Source organism: Megalops cyprinoides, chromosome 14, assembly GCF_013368585.1.
Source record: "Megalops cyprinoides isolate fMegCyp1 chromosome 14, fMegCyp1.pri, whole genome shotgun sequence".
NCBI classification, from domain to species: Eukaryota; Metazoa; Chordata; class Actinopteri; order Elopiformes; family Megalopidae; genus Megalops; species Megalops cyprinoides.
The window spans coordinates 33,898,317-33,918,954 of NC_050596.1; the positions used below are offsets into that span (position 1 = coordinate 33,898,317).

The following is a 20,638-nucleotide window of genomic DNA, read 5'->3' on the forward strand; positions in this document are numbered from 1 at the left end:
GTAGAATTTTACATTTGTTTGTTATTTGTTAGATTAAACAAGAAGTACCAGTCCCCTCAATAACTGTAAAAATGGTTTTTAAAACTGCTTCTTCTGACTTAAACCTCATAAAATATGCAAGGCTCATTGACCCAGAGGAGACTGTGTACTCAACTTATTTTCCCATATTTTTGGAATGAATATATGCTAATGTCTTTCTGTTCTAATGGATCTTCACACAGATTTCCCTCAGTAGGGACAGAAAGCCACCTACAGTATCCATCCTTAAAATGTCCCTGTTGTTGAGTTTTCATTGTTAATTCAAGGGTAATTATTTATTATCAATTCATTAAGTAAAAACTACTTTGAACTTTAATTCTAGCAAAAGCCACAAAAGACAGGAAATTTGTGAAATTGCCTGTGCATCAAACTGCATTAAATAGCCTACGCACTGCTAAGGCTTTTCACACTGATGTGATACATGCCATGATAGTTTAGCTGCATTTGGTTACCTCACTCGGCATGTACTCACCGCTGGGCAGATTGCTGAAGACTCAAACTTTATCATAAACAGCGAAATATATAGTCCTCAGAGGAATAAAGGAATAACTGTGTGTTTGGTTACTCTATGTACTTAAACATTAGTTGCTACATAACATCAAGTGTCCTTATACTATCAGTATGAACATGCTAAGAAAGATGCATCGGTACCTGCTTACTGCTAAAGAGCAAGTGTTTACATCCATTTATTGTAACAGGTACAGTGAGAGCGTCATTAATATAATACACTAATTTGTTATAGGAAAATTATCATGACATGGTAAGATGCATGGTGTAAAACAGCGTTTATGACCGAAATTATTATTAATGCAAACAAACTACACACTGCCTGCGTTACTTTCCTTTATCTCAGTGCTTTTAGCAGTGGTTGTTCATCATTGACCTATTACATTCAGAGGTTTCAGCAAACATCACCCAAACTTCATTTTGGAGTTGTCAAGACAGAAGACACATGTCCCATATAATTATATTTATTGTTAATATATTTAATGTATATTTATTATTAATTATAAGTAAATAAAACCAGGTGGAAAATACCAATGTGAGTGTATTAGTTTAGCAGAATCCTCCATCAGTTCAGCCATTACAGTCAATGGGAAACTGACAGGTTGAGGTGCACTCATGGCCAGATGGGCTGCTTCAGCTCCTGAAGTATTCCTAAATTCCCTGATTAATTTCATCCCCATATCCGTCTCCTCTTCTGATCGCAGGTTATTGATTGATGGGTCCTCACTGCTGTTATTGGGGCTTCCTTCACACTCTCCGGCAGTGTGTATTTCCTTGCTTTTAACTGTATTTATAGCCCCCAAGATCCCTGTTTAAATGCTCCCCAAATTGTCCTATAAATTGTAAATTGTAACAGAGGAAAGTTTAAGGCATCGCACCCTAACTTTTTTCAAGGACTGTTTCATAGGAATTTGCATTTCATTTGGCCTGTTATGAGCAAGCACAAACATACTTTTTCCATCTGTTTTTCTATTAAACACTCGGAATGTCTTTCAATATTTTATGGATTTGGTGAAGCGTTGTAAAATTGCCTTTCTGCAATTGCTTGCCTGAATGAAATGAAATAAATAAATAAAGTGTTTAAGTAAAAATTTATATGAATTTGTATGGGGGGAATAAATGAGCGGCTAATGTAATAACAGACTCGGCCGCTTTTTCTCGGGTCATGAAAATGTATGTTTGAAAGTGTCTCCGCTGGAGATCAGTCTGAAGCCTTTAAAGCTCTATTTGCATTGTCATCTCCACAGCGCAGACTACACCGCATTCAGTGCCTCAAAAACAATCATTCAGATGCTGCTTTTTTATATTCCAGTGAAAGATTGCACAACGCCGCATATGGTCCCAACGTACAACACTATTGATATTTAATATACCGCTATTTCCTCAGCAATCATAAAAAAATCATTTTTAAGTTAAACTGCAGTGGATTCCCCAAAACACAAAATCACAGCAAAGAATTTTCCATTAAAAGGTCAGCTGCAGGTGTATGTACAAATGTCAAGTGCTGTTGACTTGTTGCCGTGGCAGCCATGGCTTCAGATTTTGGACATAACTTTGATTTGTGTTACAGTGGAATACAGCTGAACTCTACAGTGCACCGAATCTCAGCTTTCAGGGACACCCGCTATGCAGGCAGTGCTGTTATCATTTCCACTGGATATTTTAAATATCAGGCCTCTCAAACATTTTAAATAATAACAGGTTAATATTTGCTGATTATCTTTTTGAGCATTCTCTTCTGTAAAAAAAAGTATATCAAAAATATTGACAAACGGCTTGATTTTTATTCAGTGCACGACATTGAATTTTGAAAATGGTTACATTAATGATTTGTTCACAAATCGCCAGGGAGGTTTTTTTTGGGTCATGAAGTTTTTAGCTCTTTCTTTTCTTGAGTTGTCGGGCAGAAAAGCAGAGGCATCCAGGACTGTGCTGTTAGCTGTGTGGAATGTGTGTGGCAGGTGGGATGGAGCCGGTGGAGGTGTGTGCGGCTTTTCTTTCTCAGGTGGGCTGGAAAGGTTAATCTCTCCAATCTACATGCACATTTTTATCATGTTCTCTGAGGGCACTTACATTTCATACTTACCATGTTGCAATTATGCAAAAATACGGCTGGAAGCACACAGACTTCCAAAGGCAGCAGTGTTGTACCTCCCCTGCTAATTCGATGCTTTAATACTCACACCAGCAAGCTTTTGAAGTAACTTTCAGATTGTGACATGCAATCAGGTTTACTCAGGAAGGCTGAATTGTAGCTCTAAACATAATGGTTTAAATTCACACATTTGTATAAAGGGGTAAAATTACCTTCCTGCTCTGTGGAAATGTGTTGGCCATTTATCTCTGGTGACCTGTGCATCCGGTTTCAGCGTTGCGTGATTGTGCTCCAGCGAGGCACTTGCACGGTCTTGCATTACACTTTAGCGCACTGAAACCACTCTCATTCCGCCTAATGCAGAGAATTCATGGCACAGGCTTGAAACTGGAGGCTGATATATTTTCTTTCAGTGAGTCCATTGAGTTTATTATTTTTGAAAAGCACTGTGTTGATGAATAGCTTGCAGCGTTGTTCTGTGTTAGCCTACCCTTTGGTGACCTGCTGCAGATACATCCTCTGTCATGGCTTCCACTGATGAAACATGGTGTGAATTTTTAATGTTTACAGATTCAGACTGAACACTTTCAAAGGGCTCAGAAAAAAACATGCATACTTTCATACTTACATACAGTATGTACATACACACATAGATGGACTCAGCCTATGTGATTGTGGTTCAGGAAATTGTAATGAGGAGGTGCAGCTGAACTGCAGTGAAGAAATTGTCATGCCAGGAGAAGGCTGTGTTCGGAATTGGTATTTGGTAGCTCAGAATTTGTAATAGGTATTTGGTAGCTCAGTGTTTTTAGGATAGGTATTTGGTAGCTCAGTGTTTGGGACAGGTATTTTTCGTAGCTCAGTGTTTGGGATAGTTATTTTGTAGCTCAGTGTTTGGGATAGTTATTTTGTAGCTCAGTCTTTGGGATAGGTATTTGATAGCTCAGTCTTTGGGATAGGTATTTGATAGCTCAGTGTTTGGGATAGGTATTTGATAGCTCAGTGTTTGGGATAGGTATTTGGTAGCTCAGTGTTTGGGATAGTTATTTTGTAGCTCAGTCTTTGGGATAGGTATTTGATAGCTCAGTGTTTGGGATAGGTATTTGATAGCTCAGTGTTTGGGATAGGTATTTGGTAGCTCAGTGTTTGGGATAGTTATTTCGTAGCTCAGTGTTTGGGACACGTCTTTGAAGCAGAATAAGGACAGTGTAGGTACAGTTTAGAAGTGCACTCCCCTGCTGGTGGTGGTGAACACACCGCGGCTCTGTGTTTGGTGCAGGGAGTTTGATGCCGACCTGCTCCATGTAGGATTAAAGAATCGTGTCAGCGACTGCTTCCCTCTCAGAGAATAAGGCAGGGCGCTTCTCCAGGTTACACAGTATGAAAGAGGAGATAATCCTCCTTACATTAATACACACTCACCTCCGGCTCGGTGCGAGTCATTCTGCAGGCTGTCTCTGTGTGCGGCTTGTCAGCCTGTCCCGGCTGAGCTCTGGGACGATGCTCATTTGCTGGGTTTACACACCTATCTGTTCCTGATGAGGGGACTCTGTACGGGAAAGGGCCAATCAGAGCTGTGCGAATGGTAATCGATCCACACATTAACCCTTTCCTCACTTCTCACCAAGCGCAGGAGGTCAGTGCAGCAGCTGAGAGGCCGTGTGGCTGTGCACATGAATTTATCACTCCACAGAAAAGCTGCTTTTATATGGCTCCTTACTTTACAGGTTGCAGGTGAGGATCCAAATGAAGAGCGCGAGTCTCAGGGGCACAGAAGTCTCCCTTTAATTTTTCCTTTATCGCTCACTGCGATGTCTGCACCTTACCACTCTTCCCTCGCAAGTGAATGGATACTTGACTCCTGACTCAAGCGTTTTTACCATGGCAATTCATGCCCTCAAAACTTGTTCAGGTGACTGTGACCAAATAAGACATTTCTATTCTTACAAGGATGTTAGTATGTAGTAAGTTTTATAGTGATTCCTTCAGCACTGCTCTTCTCTGACCCTGGTCCCCAGCATGCCTAGGGAGCTTGTTCAGTTGAGAAAGAGAGAGATGGTGAAATTTGTTTGTAAAGAGATGTGGTGAAGTTTGTAAGACTTTGCTGTGGAGCTGGTTCACAGAATCCCATAAGAATTTCAAATTAGCTTGTTTTGATACTTGGTGAAAAAAATCCTCTTCTGTTTGGATTGCTCATTTAGTGAACTTAAGGAGTAACACATACATTTGTAAAGCTGGTTCCACTTTAATGCTGTGCCTCGTTGAGTATCTCTGTATGTGCTGGATACAGTATAATGTGCAGTGACAAGACATGGTTGCTGAGGGTGATAATGGGCTTTTATTCCGGTCTGAGATACTGTATGGTTATAAACATTGCATTATTGATCTTTGTGTCTTTTAGGTTACATTCATTGTCTTTGCTTATATTTGAGTTCAGGATCTCATTCTGCTGTGAATTTCGTTTTAGATTTTTATAAAGGTATGGCGTGTAGAATGTAAGAGTGTGTGTGTGTGTGTGTGTGTGTGTGTGTGTGTGTGTGTGTGTGTGTATGGAGTGTATGCACGTACAGTGTATGTATGATTATGTGTATGTACAATTTTATCCTTGCCATAATTAAATAAAATAAAAAAGACAATGCAATATTTTTTATTACATATTTTTATGAAATATAATTGATTTTTTGTTAACAATATGACTTTGCTGTTTATAATGCAACTGAGATTAAAGAATAACATCCTTACATTTTTGAAACAGAAAAAAATATCCGATGCATATATATGTACAGGGAGGGAGACAGAGATTGACTCCATCAACAAAATTCCTTACACTCCCCAGTACAGTGATTTTCATTGATGTTTGAGGCTGTGAATAATAGCTAAAGGGTTGTTGTGGGTTTTATTGAATGCTAAAAAGAATGCATAACTCAGTTTAGAGGCTATGCTACAGCAGAATATTAAATGATAACTGCTCAGATCTGTTTATTTCACATAATGAAGTTCAAATTGTGCATGACATGGTGTTTTTCCAATTCTGAATTACACAAGGTAATGAGACTGAACTGAGGCTTCTTTTGTCGGTGAAGAAATACATTGGAGGATTCCGTCTCAGATGATCAAAGAGGCATTTAAAGGATAAAAGCATTGCTCAAAATGCTTTGAAAACGTGGAATAGTTTGAAGTTCGCACTGACTTGGGGTGTGTTAATTTGAATATTTAACAAATTGCCTCCATCATTTGATCTTGTACATAATTAGAGTTTAGGCATGGTTATGGTCAAGAGATTTTTTGTCATGACAGTGATTGCTTTGATTGGGAGGTTGCATCGCAGTGTGACACAAGCATATAAAAGATGTGGCATGTCCAGCTCTCTAACTGTACCGTTTGAAAATGGGCCACATGTTTTGCTTTGTGGTCTATGTTTTCTCTCATCTGTTCAGTCCTAATTAAAGAAGTGAAAATTAACCTACAAGCAGGTAAGCGCAACTTTAATTCTGCAGGGTATGGCTGAAGGTAGTGGCTGAATATTATTTCACATAGGCTATCCCAGCAGGACAGAACAGCTAGTAAGAGTTTTGAGCGTATTTTAAGGGTAATTGCCATGATGTAATGTGCAGGAAGATGGCGGTGGGTGTTGGGTAAAGGAGCAGACCTGTTCAGTGCTGTCATTACAGTGGACACTGCTGCTGTTCTTCTTCTGAGGGCCAGTAGGGCTCTCTTGCTGTGAGAGATTTTACGTCATGTTGTACTAATGAGATTCTTTCTCATGATAATGACTGATGAAGTCATTATGAGTTATTTTTTGGAAATGATGACTTAGTAAGTCATTATTATGAAATGTTAGACAAGCTTATGAGAAACTGTTTCATAATTATGACTTACTAAGTCATAATTCTGAGAAAGCACATTAAAATAACAAGATACCTTCTCATAATTTATCATTTATTATGTTAAAATTATGCCATCTGTTTCTTTTTCTGCATAGCTCTCTCTCTCTTGAAATGGCCTGTCTGCTGGCTGGCCTTCAGAAATATCTCAGCCATGGCTCACCTGCTCACCCCTGTCCCCTGCATGCAGTGAGATTGATTTTAGGTTATTGTACGTTTTATTGTTTGCTGTGTCACAACCCAGTGCTGAAACCTGCAGGCTCAAACCCCCCTGAGCATCTGCCTCTAGCATTGATGTGGCTTAAAACAGTTTTTCCCACCTAAAATACCTTTGAAGGAAGCACCACGGGGCCTGGAGCGCTGTGCTTTCAGCCTGCTCTCAGTGGAGGCTGTGAGGCTGTGAGGAGTAAGGGGAGGTAATTAACCCGCGGTCAAGTTCATCCACATCAAGCAGGCGTGTGTTTCTATAGAGAAGCACTGCAGCTCGGGGCCTGGAGCACATAGCAGCTTCTCTCATCATCGGTGACCTCCTGTCTGTCTGAGGCCTTCTGCTTTCTGTGATCTCCTGCTTCACTCGTCTCTGTATTAAACTGTTATGCTTTCACCCCGGCAGGCAATGTGTTTACAGATATGCTTTTGTATTGTATATTTCATGTGTTTTTTGTTAATCAGATACAATGTGCTATTCAGGGGTGACATACAGTTCACACTGCAGATCATATCTGCTTATTGAAGGGCTCCTTTACGCATTCTGCAGAATGCATATATACTGTGTGATTATTGCGTGGCTGAATATACATCTGCAGTGATCTATTCATGTAAGCACAGGGAGATTGGTATCTCCAGAGTGTGCTTATCACACGTAAGTCAATTACTAAAAATGATTCTGATAGACTATCTTTGATAGTCTTCATTTATCGGACGTGTGCAGACAGCATCATTTCTTCGACTCATCCCGTGTTGTCATAGACACCAGCTCTCCCCTTTCCTGCTGTCTGTGGGGCTGAAGCTGATGTGGTGTTTTGGAGCGATCACACCGCTCTGCTCACACCGCTCTGCTCACACCTCTCTGCTCACACCTCTCTGCTCACACCTCTTTGCTCACACCTCTCTGCTCACACCTCTCTGCTCACACCTCTCTGCTCACACCGCTCTGCTCACAGTGCTCTGCTCACACCTCTCTGCTCACAGTGCTCTGCTCACACCTCTCTGCTCACACCGCTCTGCTCACACCTCTCTGCTCACACCGCTCTGCTCACACCTCTCTGCTCACACCGCTCTGCTCACACCTCTCTGCTCACACCTCTCTGCTCACACCTCTCTGCTCACAGTGCTCTGCTCACACCTCTTTGCTCACACCTCTTTGCTCACACCTCTTTGCTCACACCTCTCTGCTCACACCGCTCTGCTCACACCTCTCTGCTCACACCGCTCTGCTCACACCTCTCTGCTCACACCTCTCTGCTCACAGTGCTCTGCTCACACCTCTCTGCTCACACCGCTCTGCTCACACCTCTCTGCTCACAGTGCTCTGCTCACACCTCTCTGCTCACACCGCTCTGCTCACACCTCTCTGCTCACAGTGCTCTGCTCACACCTCTCTGCTCACACCGCTCTGCTCACACCGCTCTGCTCACAGTGCTCTGCTCACACCTCTCTGCTCACACCTCTCTGCTCACAGTGCTCTGCTCACAGTGCTCTGCCCACACCGCTCTGCTCACACCGCTCTGCTCACACCGCTCTGCTCACACCGCTCTGCTCACACCGCTCTGCTCACACCTCTCTGCTCACACCGCTCTGCTCACACCTCTCTGCTCACACCGCTCTGCTCACACCGCTCTGCTCACACCGCTCTGCTCACACCGCTCTGCTCACACCTCTCTGCTCACACCGCTCTGCTCACACCTCTCTGCTCACAGTGCTCTGCTCACACCTCTCTGCTCACAGTGCTCTGCCCACACCTCTCTGCTCACACCGCTCTGCTCACACCGCTCTGCTCACACCTCTCTGCTCACACCTCTCTGCTCCATTTGTCGGCCTCGGAGCGGAGCTGACAGGAACTGTCCCGCTAATCACAGCTCCTCCTCTCATTACACCTTTACAACATGCAGCCAACTGGAGACAGCATGGTTGGATTTACTTTAATAATTAAGATGAGTAAATACATTCTGATGAATAAAAACATTTTGAACTCTGTGAGAATTTGGAACAAAACCAAAGAAAACACATTTGACAGATTTTGTTTTATCTATAATATGCAATACCCGATAATCTGAGCCACACCCTCTGGTTTGTGTTCAATGGGATCCTTGTCCTCGTGGGGGACTTTGAGGTGTGAATGATGACATCAAAGGGGAAGACCTCGACTGTCTGAGTCAGTCAGTCACTCCTCTGAGTGATGGCCAAATGCCAGGTGGAGCAGGCGTATGGAGGTGTGTAAGTGTATGGTAGAGGTACAGGCATATGTATGTCCCACATGCACAGGTATATTCAGGCATAGTGTGTGCTCAGAGGCTCTGTGAGGAAGCAGTGTCCTATGTGCTACTCATAGCAGGCCCTGTGTAAGCAGCCTCTAGTAACCTGGAGTTTTTGGTCTGTAATCAGTGACCAGGTGTGACCGAGCAGGTGTCACACCTGGCACCAGGTCATTGAGCACTGTGTGTGAACCTGTGTCCCCCTATCCTGCAGGTGAGGCTGTCCCCAGTGAGAGGTGCCTGGAAGATCCCCCTCCTGCACGGCCGCCCTGTGAGGTGCCCTGTCCCGGGGACTGTGTCATCAGCTCCTGGGCCCCCTGGTCGCCCTGCTCTCAGTCCTGCTCCACCAAAACCTCCGAAGGGAGACAGAGTCGAACCCGCACTGTGCTGGCACTGCCAGGGGAAGGTAAGCACCCCCACAGCCTTCCCAACACACCTCTCTGCTGGGGGCGGTAATGTCCGAAATTCATACAGCTGGAAACACTGTATTACTTTGAAATACCATATAAATGCAATCATTCTTCTTCTGTGAATCAGTAATTTCTATTATTACTTAAGCAAATTATATATATGTATATATAATAAAACAATTGAACAATCTTGACCTGGTTACAAGCATACAAGCAAAATTACAAAATTTTAAGTTGACAAGTCATGGCAAATGTTTTTTTTTCACCTAACAAATGTGCCTTTGTCCTGGAGTTAGATTTGTGGTCTCTAAACACACTTTGAACCCTCCAATGTCAGAAAGACTAGTAGGGGGTATTTATAGTCACACTCTCAGTTTTTACAGCACTTACTTGTGAATGAAATATTAATTCCTCATGACGACCTTGTTAAATTTACATTTCTCACATGGATTTGCAGGGAACAAATTCAAAGGGCATACATAATGTGCAAATGTGAAATCTCATTCTCATGAGTTCAGTGCACAGAGATGATCTCAAGCTGAACTTATTTCATGAGTTTGTGTTGGTCAATACTTCAGGTTATCCAACTGAGGTATGAATTTCTTGTTATTTTAAAAATCAATTGCAGAAAAAAGCAACATTCCCAACATCATGCACCTTTCACATTTATGGTTATTAGATTTTTTCCTTGGTTTGTTGCTGAACAAAAACTCCAAAATGTTCTAAAATATTCATGTGTACCTCACAGAATTATCTTTCTGTAAAATAATGATCTAATCATAATCAGTTCCACATGAATATATGATTAATTATTGTACCAGAAGTAAAGGAGAAATGATTTGAAGAACTTTGAAAGTGTCCATGCTGTAATATATTTTTTTTTACATTTGAAGCTTTCTGACTTTAATTGTGATTTGCTGTTGTTATACCTGGAAATGAAGCTTCGGAGGAACAGGCCATTCAGAGAGAGAGAGGGAGGCAGAGAAAGAGAGAACTATTAATCTCATTTCTTAAATAATGGACTTCAGGGGTAAAGATAGCATCTGCTCGGGCTTGTGACAGCTTTGTTATGGCTTAACGCCACTTCAGCTAAGTGTGTTTTAAAACTGTAACAGCTGTCCCCTTAAGCAATAAAACCTTGGCGAGACTTCCAATTCATTTTTTCCAGAAAAAAAGGTGTGAAACCAGCTCAATAGATTGAATGCAGTTAGTTTCGGGTGTGCAGACTGCCGCTCTTTCACGCCAGATGAGATCTGTGCTGCTGCACTCTTCTGCTCCTCACTCTGACTGTGCTGTTTCAAAAGTGTGTGATTAAGACACCTGTACACACAGCCCTACCTGGGGACCTTACCTCCCACACTCTCTTCACTGTCTGAATCACCACCACGGTCCCGCAGTGTGGAAACATGGAAACGTGAAACATGGACACAGTCAGACATCCTCCTAGCAGATATGGAGCTGGCTGTTTAGCAATGCACCGTCTGTGTGTGTGTTTTTGTGTGCATGTGTGTGTGCGTGCCCATGTGTGTATGTGTGTTTGTGTGTGCGTGTGTGCGTGTGCATGTGTGTGTGTATGTGTGTTTGTGTGTGCGCGTGCATGTGTGTGTGTATGTGTGTTTATGTGTGTGCATGCGTGTGCGTGTGTGTGTGCGCGTGCATGTGTGTGTGTATGTGCGTGGCTGCAGGAGGAAAGCCGTGCCCTGCTGCTACAGCTCTGGAGGAGTGGAGATCCTGCAATGAGCAGCCCTGCCTGGTGTTCTACTGGGAGGCTTCGCCCTGGGGTCCCTGCACCGAGGACAGCTCCACGGCCGCGTTCAACGCCACCAGCAACTGGGACGGGAGGCCCACCTGTGCTGTCGGAGTCCAGACGCGCAAGGTGTCCTGCATGAAGATGAACATGGGACAGGTGATCCCCAAAAGGTACCTGGCCCCCCACACCCTTTCTGTCTAGTTATATATGTGTGTCTTTATACAGGAGAGCAGACGTCTACAGGTGCACAATACAGATGGCAAATAAGCAGTGTGACCAGAAAAAACACACAGCATCTCTGACAACCCGACAGCAACCCAGAGAAACAGATGCAATTTTAAGCACAAATCCCTAAGTTATGCATAGAGCAGTGATTCTTCTGTTTCAATAAACAGCGCCTGAAATCACTTTGTATGCTTACAATAGGGCCAGTTCAGTACACTGAGGAATTATATTTTTTCAATTACTGCCGTATTTCTCATTTGTTTGTACCTGAATTGGATAAAAAGTGGAAGTTCAACAAAAGGTTACACAACCCTAAATTTGTCATTTAAAGTAAGCCACTGTAAGAGATGTGACTGGAGCGGACAGAAGCAGGCCTGTGTGTTAGACAGTGTCCTCTGAGAACTGCAGAAGCTGTCTGTCCCAGGGGGTCTGTTTCTCTGGTTATTAATAGCAGCTGGCTGCAGGCTAAAGCCTCATGCACAAAACATGATTTCTTAGCTTTGCGTTAGAGCCAAGTTTAGCTGATTTCAGTGCATGTAGGAGTCTGCCGTGGCGGCGGTGTGGTCTCTGTGGAACCAGGACTAGAGCTGCACCACTCCTGACCGCAAGGGACCGTGGCTGTGCCTGTTTCTGAGCGCTTGAGCCGTGTGTTTGCGGGGGTTACGAGTCTGATTCCAGTTTGGGCTGCACGAGGTAAAACAGCCCGGGAGCTGGAGTACCTGAGGCTTACCTGTGCGCATGACCCCGTCGCTGGCGTGTCAGCCCAGCCTATCAGAGAAACCAGAGAAACGCTCGCGTTTAATGGCAGGAGCAAATCTCACTCAGCAGAGCTTTTAATTAACATTTTATTGCAGACAACTTTTTAATATGCATAATATTTCTTTACAGCTGCTCATAGACATTTACTTTATGAGCTTATCCATTTTTATTGATTCCTCAGAATAGTTTCCCTGTCATTTTCCTTCAGAGAAAGTAAAATTGAATTGCCCATGTGTCACAAGTTGATAATTTATAGGATATCCATGTCAATTGTCATAATTCATCTAAACAATTATTACTGCACAGAAATGCTGAATGCCTTGAAAGCATTTTAAATTGGCAGGATGCTCTTGTGATATTTTCCTCCTGCTTAGAGTTTCATCCCTTCAGAATTAGTTCCAGACTCACTTCAGGCTCAATGCTCTTTGACATTAACTTCGAATAATTAAATGTTTAGTCCAATATTTAGAGCTGTGAAAATGTGCAATTAACCAAAACAAATTGAGCACTTGCTATGGCTAATGGAGCTATTTCAATATTTAAAGTTAAACTCAAAGCGTGTTGGAAGGATGTTGTCCATAAGCTTTCATTGCTGTGAAAAGCATGCAGTTCGCTGTTTTAATGAGAGAGTGTACCTCTCTTCTCTGTCCCTGCAGTGTGAAACTGAGGTAAACTGGGGCAGAATCCTCTGAGTTTCATATGACCTTTCAGAAAGCAGAATAGTAATACATTCTATAATAAATATATTATATTTTTATATATTTTATATAGAAGTGTTTTTGTTGTCTTGTCGTTGTCTCCCCTCGGGGTCAGGTGTTGTGGAATATTGGCCTCATTGAACTCATTAAAAATGGCAGATTTTCGCACCTCCCAATTAATGTCACCTTATTGTCAATCTGTGAGGCAGAATTATCCAGCCTCAATGATAAACTTTGAGCTTCACTGTACAAAATTGTCTTAACCGGGAGCTCACTCTCCAGAAGCTCCCTGACTGAGGATGAGATCGGCGGCAGAATTTAAGGTCATTTCTGCTTTGGGACCTGTGTGTGGAAGCGTTTGGGAGCCCTCTTTTCGAACGAGCTCAGCGTATCCCAGACAGCGTCTTCACTGCGGCTGTACTGCCACATGGCTGGCTCCTCACTAGGAGGCACAGCTACCCAGCATGCATCACTCCCTGCTGAGGCGGACCCCCGCGCTGGGCAGGAGCTGTCCCCAGATCAGCTGATGAGCGCCTGCTGGAGCGAGCTGACATGGGGGGGGCACAGGGGGGGCGCAGGCTGGGATCGAGGGCTCCCCAAGGTGTCCCTTAAAAGCTTTAATGCAATTCAAAGTGTTTTTTAAACTGGGTGATTATTTAACATATGAATGTAAAAAAAAAAAAAAATCTGTAATTTTCGGGGAAGAAACTGATTTTTTATTCAGAAAACACTGAGGCTATAGCAAACAGCAGCTTTACGGCACTGCAGGTGTAAAATCATGGGGGCAGTGCTGTGCAGGAGAGCTGTGGTGTGGCTTTATATGTGTTTTGGCACATTTTCATGGCAGCTACATTAAATTTAGCAGGGGCGTGATTCCCAAGAGTTTATCATATTTCACCGATCTTTTTTTCATTTGAAAAGAATATTCGATGTGTCACTCAGGAAGGCTCACACCACATTACTCACTGTCAGTCAAGACGTCATCAGGGCTGGTATTTCTCATGATTGCAGTGGCTCTATTCACTCTCAGGTTTCCACCCAAATCAATATTTTACCTGCCTGACCAGTGTCTCTGTGTTTTTTCATCCAACTGCCAGTATTTTGGGTGCCAGCTGGACATTTCTAACATATCACATCCGTCTAATCTGGTCTATATCATTTATTTTAGATTAGTACAGATAAGCAGGAGCTTGTTTGATTTGGAGAGTAAAACAGTACATGACTCACTGCCCCACGGCATTTCATTGGCTAGAGTGAGCTGGAAGCTTCCATGTGCAGGGTGACCAAGCCGGAAGCTTCCATGTGCAGGCGTGACAGAGCCGGAAGCTTCCGTGTGCAGGCGTGACCGCGGTTGCGTTTGGCAGTAAACAGGGCAGGGCCTTGAGGATTTGCCCTCAGACCTGCTGCAGGTGACGAGCCCTTCAGCAGAGCGGAGAGGTTTACTGGTCTCCTGAGGGTGTGATACGTATTCGGTGCTGGAGGTTAGGAAGGCACTGTGCTCTGAATGTTCTGTTTCAATTTTAACTTTAATTAGTCGAAAATGAAAATAAATGAGGTATTATTTTGTGCCCACAGATGTCACTATGCATCACCTGTCCTTCACAGGTTTTATTCCTGTGAATAAAGTTCATGGCTGATGCCTCACTGTACCTGCAGAAATCCGACAGGGTGACACCTGTACCTGCCGGGCCAGGTCTGGCTGCACCTCTCTCTCCGATTGGCTGCTGTTAACATCTGCAAGCACAACAATCTCTGTCACAGTCCTCTTGCAGGGAGCTCAAATATAGCATTAGCAAAAAAGAGACATAAAATTAATCAATCCAGAGTAATTACAGCTCCACACAGCAATATACTATCACGTTTGATTATATGTTAAATGTTAATGCCGTGCAATGCTGTTAAAATAAAAATCCATTATGACAGATATTTTTAAGAGCCAGTAAATTCACAGTACAACCGATAAACTCTGACATGAAATAATTGTGATGAACTCAGGCCGAGCTTGTGAAAAGGCGGCCGCGCCCCCGTTAACACGCTGACGCGAGGAGCAGCCTTTCAGAGTTCACTCAGAGCGTGGGAAACAGGCTGTGTTATTGTTTCTGTCTGCGGGGGTCAGGCAGTGGCAGGAAGCCCTTGTTGTTGTAAATGCCATTAGAGGTGTATTATTCCCCTGTGTGTGGGTGCTGCAGCTCTCTGCTGTCCACAGTGCAGTGTGTGAGACAGGGACACACAGGGAGAGTGCTCATAATGGCTTTCCAATACGCACACTGCCATGACAGATTCCAGTGCTGATTGGAGAACCCGTTACATAAAAGATTTATCAACCTGTGTTTCTTACAGCTCCATGTGGGAGGCAGACTACATTTTTCACAAGGGATAGGTTGCCTGATATACTCTATAGACTGCCTGTGTGTGTTTGTGTGTGTGTGTGTGTGTGTGTGTGTGTGTGATAAAATTACATGACCTCAGGACAGTTGGATTGAAGGTAATGTGTGGACACAGTTGCACCTGAGGCTGTGAGATGGCTCCTTTTCTCTTAATGCGGTCACATACTGTATGAGTTTAGGGATTATCTCTTTATTCAGGCAGCTTTATCGTGGAGCAGTAGCTCCGTTTGAAAGGTTACTCAGGGTCGTGTGGAAGCAGGGATTAAGACGGCACATTTCTTGATGTTTGATTTTTTCTGCTGGCTGCTCAGTGCTGTCACTGAGCCAATTCAGAAAGTAAGCAGAGCAATTTGTACACAGATTACACACCTCCCATTCTTCCTGTTTAATGGACACCGTGAGGAGACGACTTTCACTGATGGATTAGCAGGAGGCACGTGTACACACACACACACACACACACACACACACACACACACAGTGTTTAGGCCTTTGCTTAATCTGAAATAGGCAGTACTGTCATATTTTGTTGCAAAACCATATTATTTCTTTCAAAAAATGACTGTAATCAAATTAGAGCTAGCCTGAAGTAGTGCTGAGCAAAGCCCTGTACGCCGTTTTGGGAAATTGAATAATTTTAATTGAATAAAATTTCCACAAGCATTTCATGAGCACATAACTGTACAGCATTGCTATTATATGACAAAGGTTTAAATCACTTACACATTGTTTTCTTAATTTGTATTTCCTCTTGGGGGAGTTGCCATGCCGCTGTATGCAGCTGCTGCAGTTTGCCAGAGGCTCTGGCTGCAGTCAGTCACACCTACAAACCCAAAGGAAATATTTTGTGTTATATGTTATACGTTGTGTTATATTTTCACGTTTATTGGGTGAGTTAAAAGGAAGGGTTGGAGTAATGGAAAAATTGAAAAAGTAGACAATTTCCAGTCTGAGATAAGAAATTATAATTAGAAATCATCGTTATTATTATTATTTCGAATATTGTCTGCACGACCAGCCTAATCTTTTTGTAGTACAGGTGTAGGGACACCTGTACTATGGGACTCACTAAGGACAACAGGACACAAATAGAAGAAAAGATATGAGTGAACAGTGGTCTCTCCTGTGTTGTGCTGTAGGGTATGAGGGAACAGTGGTCTCTCCTGTGTTGTGCTGTTGGGTATGAGGGAACAGTGGTCTCTCCTGTGTTGTGCTGTAGGGTATGAGTGAACAGTGGTCTCTCCTGTGTTGTGCTGTAGGGTATGAGTGAACAGTGGTCTCTCCTGTGTTGTGCTGTAGGGTATGAGGGAACAGTGGTCTCTCCTGTGTTGTACTGTAGGGTATGAGGGAACAGCGGTCTCTCCTGTGTTGTGCTGTAGGGTATGAGTGAACAGTGGTCTCTCCTGTGTTGTGCTGTAGAGTATGAGTGAACAGTGGTCTCTCCTGTGTTGTGCTGTAGGGTATGAGTGAACAGTGGTCTCTCCTGTGTTGTAACGCAGGTGTCCAGATTCCCCCCGGCCGGACACCATCCGGCCCTGCTTACTGCCCTGCAGGAAGGACTGCCTGGTGACTCCCTTCAGTGAGTGGACGCCCTGTCCTTCTACCTGTCTGCCAGGTATTCGCCATGGCAACACATTCCGCCTGTCTTCATCCTGATTCTCCTTTTTTTTTGCATTTATATGAAGGTCGTTCTATCTTGCTATCTTTCACACTAATACATTTTTCCACATGACTGTGGATGGATTTTGGTTCCTCTGCATTAGGTTTCCAATAAAACCTTTACGAAGTCTGCAGTTTATTTTTATGAGATAATTAAACCCAGGGAAAGTGTTTGTTAGGATGTGGCAAGCATCTGTAAATCTGCCTTATAAGGGCCATTTTCTCATTACTTACAGTGAAGCACTTTGCCCAGGTGGTTTTGCCAAAATAGGCCCCAATGTCTCAATTAATGCTGGGCTCCGATTAAATATGTGTTAGAAAATAATTCTAAGAATCGCTATGAATCACTTTACAGGGATCAGCTCTGGGTGTCCTTTAATGAGGACTCAACAGTCTCCTCTCTTTTCAAGCAGAAACAAACATGTTACATAATTAATGCAAAGAAAAGTTTCATTTTCTTTCTGGTAAAAATGTGTTAGTTGGAGTCAAACAGCTCTGTGGGAGGATATAGTCAGACTCTTGGTAACTCCGCAGGTCATGTTGTATAAGAAAGGGCAGCGGCACAGTTTGGTGGACAGAGTGCGGGTCTCATGGCTGGAGACCGTGGGCGGGGTTATTGTACCCTGCTGTACTTCTCTTCAGCTCCAGACTTGAGCCAGGGTATGCATCGATAAGTGGCATGAAAGCCATTTAAGATTCCATTGTTAAAGACTCCTACTTAGCAATTAGATGAAGTCACATTAGCATAGTGCTTACACTTATTAATCTCTATCAAAGTGCTAAGAAATTACAGCATGAAATTATTCATTTTAGTTTAACTTTGGACTGGTAGTTGCTGAACATTATTTTTAGGCAGGCACATTAAGAGAGAGGAAAAAAAGGCATTTAATGTGTTTGGAAGAATACGGTCGCAAAGCATCAGTGTGGGTTTCAGAAGTATCTGACTGTGCAGACTGTGTGCCATTATGAAGCTGTTTTGCCCCATTAGGATCGGCGTGGATGTGATCACAGTCTTAATTGCACTATTTGCATTGTTTTTGAATTAGTAGTGTGCAGTGAGCCTTAGAGCCAGAACAAAATGGAGTTTTTTTACCAGTTTGACTGCTCTATCCTGTTAAAAGCAGAGACGTTGCAGATGTTAAGATGGCATTGCTTTGGACGGGATGGCTGAGGCTTCTTCTGTTTCCTGTGTTTCTAGCCAATGCGACTGCAGCCACCCAATCACGTTACAGAATCATCACCCAGAGGCCGGCCAATGGGGGACAGGAGTGTCCAGACACTCTGTATGAAGAAAGGGAGTGTGAATCTCTTCCTGTTTGCCCTGCCTACAGGTAAAACCAATGCAAAGCCGAGCGGCTCTCTGAAAATCACAAGGAGGGAATCCCCTCAGCTCTATTTCATTACCTTTCCCTCAGTTCAGATTACCAAATCACAGGGCGGCCTGCTCTCCCAGTTGCTGAGGTCAAAGGTCACAGTGAAGACCTGAGAGCTGGCAGCTCTGCCCCAAGTGGGGACATTTCATTTGATTCAGCAAGCTCTTCACTAGAAGACATGATGACCGCAAGTAAAAGGAAACAACCAGGAAGGTTTGCACTCATAAAAACCTAAAATTCAATTGCTTGCAGATGTTTTTGTAGAAAATAGTCTATATTGCACCAGAGACCAAAACTGTATCTATTTTAGCCACCAGGCCTTCCTCACTGTGTTATACACTAGAGGTTTCCTTCCATCCCAAGAGCTCAAAAACAGGGGATTTGTACATGACAAATAATTGGTGTTATAATTGAGTTGATCTCTCATTTGAATTAATGCCCACTGATTAGTTAATTACCACTGGAAAACAGACAAAACTAAATAATAGTCCCTGAAGTTGGCACCATTTGGAAACACAATCTCAGATTGATAATGTACAACAAAAAGTATAACAGTTATATCAATAACTTGTAAAACCTTTGTGTTCATTTCTTAAGAAAAACAATTGAAGCCCTTTCTGAACAAGTCAAAGTCATGTCTCTGCCAGAACAAGCAGCATGCGGTTCTGTTAACATGTCACACACAGCATCAGCCTGAGGTCACTCTCATACACAGCTTCCAAAAATGGGAATCACTGCAACGCCAGAAATTGTGAATTGAGAGGACTACGGAAAGAGTTTTCAATAGCACTGCATTTCAGTATGTTCAGTAAGGATTTAATGCTGCAGTTAAATGGATGACTAAAGCAATCAGTGCCCTGTGAAAGGATGAGAGACAGACCTGCTCATTCAGACTGAGTGAACATGTCTAAACAGCTACTGCTAACACAAATTCAGCTGCGTAACAGGTGAAATATCAGATATGGCTGCTGTAATGGGCAGTGTACACACAGGAGCTCTGTCTCCCGATGACCCTCCAGAGCATATCCCCGACTGGGGTTTTAGTGTCTGTCTTCCCAGTCCCACGACAGCAGTCTGCTCCTTCAATCAATAAAAAGTACTAATAATATTTCTACATGTGCCAAATAAACTGAATTTGTGTAAAAAAAGTGATTTATAGTTTATCCATTCTATAGAGTCTTCTATGCAGACTAGGTATTGTGTCAATAAGAGTTACTGTTTCTTTGTATTGTGAGGCCTATAAGAAGAGGCACTAAAATATGAACCAACCAACCAATCAAAATGTTTTCATTATAGCCCATTGTTACAATGAATACAAATGCAGATACTCATAGCCGGACACAACCAAAAGAACTTGTTTAAAGAGAACACTTTTTAAAAATAGAACTGAAACTATATCAACATTCAAAAATCAAACAATCCAAAACTGTGATGCTACAGGAAATATTATCACATCAGTAACAGGTATGACATTAGGACAGATTTGAATATAATTTCATCTTCATGTTTACTTGCCCTGTGTAGATGGTGTGTAGTGGTAGCTTTACATACGCGCTATGACTTTGCACACTCTAGGAGCATAGCAAATACCTAGCAAAATAATTACATCATTTCATTAAATATTAATCACAAAAAGGTTAAAGAATTAATGTAGAGGAAAGCTAGCTAACATTTTTATGGAATTATTATCAGGTGTCTGCTCTTGGTTTCCTTTCCTCTGTCTAACCTCTCAGCTGGGTTTGTCTTAAGAAACAACCTGTTTAATTAGGTGATTTCACTCTGATCCACACCTGCCTCAGGTGAAGCCCACCTCATGCACAGGTGAAAAAAAGGAATTGTTGCCGAAGGGTTTAACACAACACAGAAATCCAGCAGTGAATTCCAGCGACTGTAAAGAAATGCGTTGCTTTGGGTTTGGGGGTTAACAGTGAGTTAACAGCGCTCACGGTGAGAAATGCACCTCCTGCAGCGATACGATTCAGCCTGTATGATGCAGCGCTGCACTCCTGCAGCGATACGATTCAGCCTGTATGATGGAGCGCTGCACTGTGCCCTGCATTTTCATCCCTGTCACTGCACAGGTGGAAGCCGCACAGGTGGCATCAGTGCACCCTCGTACCCGAGTCCATCCGTCAGGGAACGGCCGGAGCCTCGGAGTCTTGCGGCAGGGGACTGGAGACCCGCGGTGAGATCTGAATAACCGAAACTCCGCCGCTGCATTTAGGATGATTTTGCCAGTTTATTTTATCCGAATGTAAATGTGATGCGATGAGTAAAACTTTAGTCTGTCACTTTCACGCATGGCTGTGTTTCTGGCAGCTGCTCTGCTGTTTCCTGTAAACTTTCCCAGCCCTCTGTGACGAGCACTTTGACAAAGT

General features: G+C 43.1%; 1 protein-coding gene across 1 annotated transcript in view; it reads left to right on the forward strand.

The window, feature by feature from the left end:
• Positions 1-20,638, forward strand: part of LOC118788758 (thrombospondin type-1 domain-containing protein 7B-like) — a 221,818-nt gene that overhangs the window by 156,644 nt on the left and 44,536 nt on the right. The window contains exons 11-15 of the mRNA XM_036544791.1: positions 9,214-9,405; positions 11,095-11,329; positions 16,728-16,843; positions 18,086-18,218; positions 20,342-20,445. Coding sequence (XP_036400684.1) covers positions 9,214-9,405; positions 11,095-11,329; positions 16,728-16,843; positions 18,086-18,218; positions 20,342-20,445 — 780 coding nt within the window. The remainder of the gene's footprint in view (positions 1-9,213; positions 9,406-11,094; positions 11,330-16,727; positions 16,844-18,085; positions 18,219-20,341; positions 20,446-20,638) is intronic.